Source organism: Myotis davidii, unplaced genomic scaffold (assembly GCF_000327345.1).
Source record: "Myotis davidii unplaced genomic scaffold, ASM32734v1 scaffold653, whole genome shotgun sequence".
Taxonomy (NCBI): domain Eukaryota; kingdom Metazoa; phylum Chordata; class Mammalia; order Chiroptera; family Vespertilionidae; genus Myotis; species Myotis davidii.
Window position 1 is genome coordinate 1,384,429 of NW_006285129.1, and position 7,000 is coordinate 1,391,428.

General features: G+C 52.4%; 1 protein-coding gene across 1 annotated transcript in view; it reads right to left on the reverse strand.

The window, feature by feature from the left end:
• Positions 1-701: 701 nt before the first annotated feature.
• Positions 702-7,000, reverse strand: part of THEM5 (thioesterase superfamily member 5) — a 7,407-nt gene continuing 1,108 nt past the window's right edge. The window contains exons 2-6 of the mRNA XM_006755715.2: positions 6,195-6,396; positions 5,044-5,182; positions 2,258-2,368; positions 1,835-1,959; positions 702-1,293 (exon numbers count right to left, since the gene is read on the reverse strand). Of these exons, the coding sequence (XP_006755778.1) occupies positions 1,259-1,293; positions 1,835-1,959; positions 2,258-2,368; positions 5,044-5,182; positions 6,195-6,396 (612 nt within the window). The 3' untranslated portion in view covers positions 702-1,258. The remainder of the gene's footprint in view (positions 1,294-1,834; positions 1,960-2,257; positions 2,369-5,043; positions 5,183-6,194; positions 6,397-7,000) is intronic.

Genomic DNA, 7,000 nt, shown 5'->3' on the forward strand with positions numbered 1-7,000 from the left:
GTTGTTTCAGCCTAGAAAGCTGCAGTACGTGGCCTCTTGGGAGAGCAGAGGCAGCTGTCAAAGCCCACTAGGAAGTGTTTCAGAGGCTGATGACCTTACTTCCCTGACCACGATCCCCGCCTGCCCACCTGGCCTTGTCCAGTTACGGCTGGCGCCCCGCCTGGCTGTGAGCCTTGCCCGAGAGAGAGCTTCTGCAGATTTCCAGCTCGTGCCTGTTTCTCTTAAAAAATGGCCCCGGCAGAGAAGTGGCAGGACCCATTCAACCTACTTTAATATGGAAACTGAACTATAACTGTTTTGTTTTTTCTTCGCTGCACAATGAAGGATGGAATATGTTTCCCTTCTTCTCTTGGGAGTGTTAAAATGAAGATTAGGGCCCTAGCCGGCTTGGCTCAGTGGATAGAACATCCGCCTGCGGACTGAAGGGTCCCAGGTCCCATTCCGGTCATGGGCTCATGCCTGGGTTGTGGGCTTGATCCCCAGTATGGGGCGTGCAGGAGGCAGCTGATCAATGATTCTCTCTCATCATTGATGTTTCTATCTCTCGCTCCCTTTCCTTCCTCTCTGAAATCAATAAAAATACATTTTTTTTAAAAAAATGAAGATTAGGTACCTCTTGTCCACGAATCAAAGTTAATCATGTATTTGGTATGCAATGATTTAGACTCTGGGTTTAACAGATTATCAAGGGCAACTGTGAAAGCACACAAAGAGAAAGGGGTTTTTATTGAGTGTATGGCGGGGGGGTGAGGGGGGGGAAGATTTTTTTGCCACACGGGTTTTGGCTATGGCCCAAACCCTGTTAAGGCATCCTGTTGCCTATCAGACAGAGTTCAAGCTCACAGCAGGGTTTATGAAGCCTCTGTGGCCTGCCTTTGTCCCACCCCCCTCCTCTTCCCTCAACGCCTACCCCATTCTGTGTATTCAGCTCCTGGCCCGTGGTTGTGCATCTCAAGGCCAGGGGTCCTGTCTTTTCATTGCTGTGTGCTCAGTGCCTCACGTAGCGCCTGGTGCTTGGCAGGGGCTCAGCAGATCTCTTCCGTGGGTATTGACCAGAAGTTGGGTGTGTGGGAGGCCCTGCAAGGATTTTCATTTCCAACTACAAGAAGGGTCTTGAGCTGAAATGGGGCCGAGAGACTTTATTTGCTCAGAGGAAAGTGCCCCCTCCTTCACCTCATCAGTGGATTCCATGGAGACCCCCCCCCGCCCTGTGGGGGGGGTCCCAAGCAGACAGAACAGTCAGAGGTAGGCTCTCCTGTTACTCCTGTTCCAGCTGCAGCTGAAGGAAAACACCTGGAAGAGAAAGAAGGGCGAGTGGGAGGCAGGCGTGAGGAGATGGCAGGAGCTTGGTGGGGCGCTCTGAGCAGTTGCATCTAGTTACCTGGAATCCTGTCCTGTGGTACAGGTTGGGCAGCTCACACATAGGAAAAAAAAAATTCCTATGCCCTAACCAGTTTTGCTTAGTGGTTAGAGCACCAGCCCACAGACTGAAGGGTCCCGCCTTCGATTCCAGTCAAGGGCAGTATCTCGGTTGTGGGCTCGATCCCTGGCCCCGGGTGCGGGAGGCAACCAATTGATGTGTCTCTCTCACATTGATGTTTCTCTCTCTCCCTCCTCCCTCCTTTCCACTCTCTACAAATTAATTAATTAATTAAAAAATTTAAAAAATCCTAGCTGATCTTTCCCTCACTCCCCCCGTGTCTACAGCAGGCGCCCAATCCCAGGCGGAGAAGCTGGAGCCCCGAGTGGGACTGGGTCCAGAGCATCCTTTCTTCCATTTGGCCCGGGGGCCGGCGGTGGCAGGACAGGGCCTGGGCCTGAAGGAGCCCTTTACCTGAGGACTTGGCATAGACTGTCTTCTGGTCTCTGGTCTGGGTGATGCAGGACATGTAAAGCTTCTGGTCTTCAATCTTATCCACGCTGACGTTTAGTACAGCCAGGGAGCCCACGGGGATCAAGCTGGGAGGGGAGTTGGCTTAGCCCATCCCTCCCGTGGACCCCTGGCCCTCAACCCTCCACCCTTCCATCCCCCCATCCTTCTCTTCACCCCACTCCCCTCCACCTCAAGCAGGTAGCTCTGGGCTCAGGGCTGGCCTGCCAGCTCCCAGAGCAGATGGCAGGGGTCGTTTTCTGGCAGCGGGTGGGGAAGGAGACTGAGGCAGGGCTCCTGCACCCCAACTGCCAAGGGTGGCCACCCCTCAGTGACGAAGAGGGCCATGACTTTGGCCAACACCGTGAGGCTCGTTACAGTACTTACTTTTTGAACCTGATGCTGAGGCTTAGTGTGAACAGCCCCTCTCCAGCCAGGTAGGCAGTTTTAGAAAAGGTCTCATCCATCATGGTTGCCAGGGACCCTCCGTGGGCAAACCTGGGGTGGGGGTAAGAAGCAAGGCAGGGCTGTGGGCTGGGCAGACTGGCTCCCTGGGCCTTCCCCGGACCCTGAGGTGGAACCACCACCTCTGCCTTTCCCAGGAAAGGAAAGGGAATGGAGCTGGATCCCATCTGATCAAATCCTTCTCAATCAACTGTTGTTCTGCAGGTATTAGCAACCATGTACAATTATTTTATTTCACCAGGAAAAAAGGTTTCGTGTGGCTTTTTTTTCCCTAATAGAGTTCATCGAAAAACATTTTTCTGATTCATCACCTAATTGCTGTAACCTATCTCTTTCCATTGTCTAGGGGCTGGGTGGGTGCTTGTGAGACAATAGAAAATATATAGCTTGGTCTCTGCCCCCAATTCCTGGCACAGAGCTCCTGAAACCCTTGTAATTTCCGGGGCGGCGGGGTGGGGGTGGGGGATCCTTTGTCAGACAGATGGTTCCTGGATGGGGGCTGGGCACCAGAAAGACCAGGCTAGGACTGGACGCTTGCAGTTTTCAGCACTGCCCCCATTCTCTTGAGAAGGGAGAAGGACTGAAAGTGGAGTTAATGATCAATCTCGCCTACGTGAGGAAGCCTCCATCAAATCACAAACGTGTGGAGTTCAGAGGGCTTCCAGGTTGGCAAACACACTCACACCCGGAGGGAGGGTGGCGCACCCATTTCCACCGAGACAGAAGCTCCTGCGCTCAGGGCTCCACACGCCTCTTCATCTGGACGCTCACCTGGCTTCTTTGTCCTCTCCTTTACTGAGCTGGTAAACCTGTTTCCCTGAGTTCTCTGAGCTGGTCTAGCAAATCAATCCAACCTGAGGAAGGGGTTGTGAGAACCTCAGGTTTGTAGCCAAATCAGACAGAAGTTGCAAGGAACCTGGGGACCTCCTAGTTGGGTTTGGGGTCCGACGTGGGGGGACACTCTTGTGGGAACTAAGTCCTTAACCGGTGGGAACTGATGCTACCTCCAGGTCAGAACTGAGTAAAACTGTAGGACGCCCAGCTGGTGTCCCAGAGAAGTGTTTGGTGTGGTCACACATTTGGTGACCAGAAGTATCAGAAGTGAAGTGTTCTGTGTGAGTAGCACACAGGAAAGAAAGAAAGAAAGAAAGAAAAAGAAAGAAAGAAAGAAAGAAAGAAAGAAAGAGAGAAAGAAAGAAAGAAAAGAAAGAGAGAGGGAGTGAGGGAGGGAGGGAGGAAGGAAAGAAAGAAAGAAAGAAAGAAAGAAAGAAAGAGAGAAAGAAAGAAAGAAAAGAAAGAGAGAGGGAGTGAGGGAGGGAGGGAGGAAGGAAAGAAAGAAAGAAAGAAAGAACGAAAGAAAGAAAGAAAGAAAGAAAAGAAAAGAAAAGAAAGAGAGAAAAGAAAAGAAAAGAAAAGACACAGTAGAGAAGAGCTGGGTGTTTTCCGGCACAGGAGGCAGACTGAACTGGGTTTTTCTAATTCAGTAATAATCTCTTCTCTGGACCGCCCCAGTGTTGGATGGTCCTCCTTGGCCTCTCCTGCCCCACCTCCATGAGCCCTCAAATAAAAGCCAGTCACCACCACCCCATCACTGCCTTCTTCAGGTTTTCAGAAGGGAGGGGATCCTGACCTAGTCCTCCAGTGTCTGCATGCACTAGGGTGGGAACCAGTGTCTCCATGGAAGATGCCTTTGGGATGGCCTAGGGCAGTGGTCGGCAAACTGCGGCTCGTGAGCCACATGCGGCTCTTTGGCCCCTTGAGTGTGGCTCTTCCACAAAATACCACGTGCGGGCGCGCATGTACAGTGCGATTGAAACTTCGTGGCCCATGCGCAGAAGTTGGTATTTTGCCAACTTCTAGCCTAGGGGACCGAGGGCTACAGTCTGAACTCACCACCTATGCAGGTGCTGGCATCTACTAAACTCTCTGAATTCTTTTTAACTACAACTGAGTCCTTCTCAGGTCTTGGGACCCTACAGCTGCTCCTTATCCCTCCTTCTCTCTCTCCTTGCAGGAGCAGGGATGGAGAAGGCAGTCAACTGTGGACTTGGTGGGTCAGTGGCCTTCGGCAAGACATAGTTATGTCCAGAGTGAGCTCTTTCCTGGCTCTCTTCCAAGCTTGGAGGCAGCAGAGTACAATGGAGAGAGCAGTGGACTTGGAGCCCCAGTGCCTGGACTAGAGTCCTGCATCTGACCTTGGCTGCGTGTGCTACCTTGGGCAAGTTGCCTCAGTTTGCTGGTGGCTAAAACATGAAGCGTGGATAGATGGTGTGTGACAGCTAGATTGTGCCTTATGGTTCATGAGCACATACACACAGACCCTCTCTGGAAGGTATATATCCTTGCCCCAGGTTTTAGGTAAGGAGACAGAAAGCCAGAGGTTAAATTGCTTGTTTGGGGTCCCGTGGCCAGCAGCGGCAGAGCAGGACTGGAAGCTGGGCTCCTGATCCCAGATCTTGTCCACTTCTAAGTTCACCACCTCCCTCTCAGAGCGGCCTCTAAAATCCCTAACTGGAAAATTCCCTGAGTCGGCAAGGAGGCTCTCTGTTATCTTCACAATGGGACTGGACCTGGTGACCCGGATGTCCTTCCAGTCCAGGGCACCCCCCACCCAGCTCCTCAGGGAGAGGAACAATCCCCGATCCACCTGCTGAGCCAAGGCTAGGAAGCAGCCACGGACGCCTACCTCAGCTTCCTGGTGGTCTTACCCTGGGGCCCCCTCCAAGTAGGGGCCTGGTTGGAAAAGACAGACGGACTTCTTCTCAGATGGGTTAAAAAAGATGGCATGTTCGTAGCCTTGTCCTTCCACTTGGAGGCTCCTGGTGATGATGCGGTAGTCACTGTTGTCTGGGGAGAGACGAGCAGTGTGGCAGCTGGAGCAGGGAGTGGGTGAGGGCATGGGGCCTGCTCAGGGTGCAGCGCTGGTCATGCAGCACCTGGTTGTCCTGAGTCAGGCACAGGGTCCAGGAGAGAACCAGAGGACAGCCAGGCTCCACCAGCCGCGAGCCTTCCATCTGAGACCAGAGGCACAGCCCTGTCCCCAGGGAGCCCTTGGTCTGGAGGGAGAAACACTCAGGAAGGTCCCTGGTTGAGGGTGGGGATAGGGCCAATGTCAGGTGAAGACTTTAACAGACTTTAAACAGTAAAAAATGAAAAAACACAACCCATGACATTCACAGATAGTAATTCAAAATAACAACAATGCTAAACAGCAAAATAAGTGCTGAAAAGTCCACCAAAATTCTGATGTTTTCCTTCCTTCAAGACAACTACAACTCTATCCTTTTTGTATGGATACCAAATTCTTTTAAAAATTATTTTGGTGTCCCTTCTTTTTGTGTGCCAGAAACCCAAACGGTAGTCTTTGTACTGTACTGTATACATTCATCACTGGGCAGGGAAATCATATTTATGATTGAGCGAGACAAGAAAATACGGGCACACGTACAAAGAAGATGGAGGTGGGAAGCTCTGTCAGTCTGATTGGTGGGCGTTTCAGGAGAACCGGCCTGGGTCTAGCAGAGCATGGCCGGTGGGCCAGGGCTGCGGTGGGAGACGGGGCCCCCCAAAAACTTTTGAGTTGGGGGAGGAGGATTTGGAATGAGGCAGGACAGAGGCTGAGCAGGCAGTTCTCCAGTGAGGCCGCTAGGGGGCGCTCTCTTTTCAAATGGGAGGAGAGGATGCTGTCACTGCCAGCAAGAGGGGTGAGATTAGCAGAGAGAACTTGCGGCTGAGAATTGGATGGGAGCTTTGTGGTTTCCTTCCCCAGAATCTTTGAACGCAGGGAAAGGGGTTGGCTGAACCGACTCCCGTGGGCTGGGACACCTGTGCTGCTGTGACCACTCCGGCCAGGCCTTACCCGGGGTAACTGCCAATCCGGTGGGGAGTTTGAGCCCCTGGATGTGTTCTCTGTTGGACGCGAAGGAGGGCAGTTTGATCCAGCCGTCGGTCTTGGTCTTCTCCAGAAATTCCTGGTACAGGCTCAGCATGTCGGGACACCAGCTGGCATTGGGAAGGGCATAATCCTTAAAGTCTGTCTTCTCTGGGCAGAATCTTGAGATCTGGGTGCGAAAAATCAGACTAGATAGCTAGCTTCCTGGGGGTGGGGTGGGGACTGCTGCTTGGGCTGCAGGACTTCTGGGCAGTGTGCGTTCTTGGGTTCCTTAGTCTCCTTACCAGTGTTGACTCAAGGGAAACCTTCCTTGCAGAGAGGCGGGGGGGGGGGGGGGAAAGAAAGGAATTGGGGCTGACAGTAAGGGAAGGGCGAGCTGCTGGTGCTTTGTGCGTTACAATTGTCCTGTTTTAAAACCCATGAGCTAGAAAAAAAAAAAAAGCCGGAGAAGGTGCAGGGAGCTGGAGCCGCCAGAGTAATGGAGGGGAAAGTCCTAGTCACATCTCTGAGAAGCGATGGGTGAAGAAGCTGCAGGCCAACAAGGCCTACAAGATCTCCAAGTTTGGACTTGCCATAGTAGTCAGACGGCGAAGAAAACCTCAGCCATCTCCCTCAGACTTAGAGCAAGGAAACCTGGAGAAACTGCTCCAACTCTTGCTCCAAAAACCCTTTCAGTGGGAGCAGCAGCTTTTAATGAAGATGAACAGAGCCAAGCAGAGGAAGTGCCTCCGGAAGCCAAGAAGAGGATGAAGACTGGAAGGGGTTCTCTAACT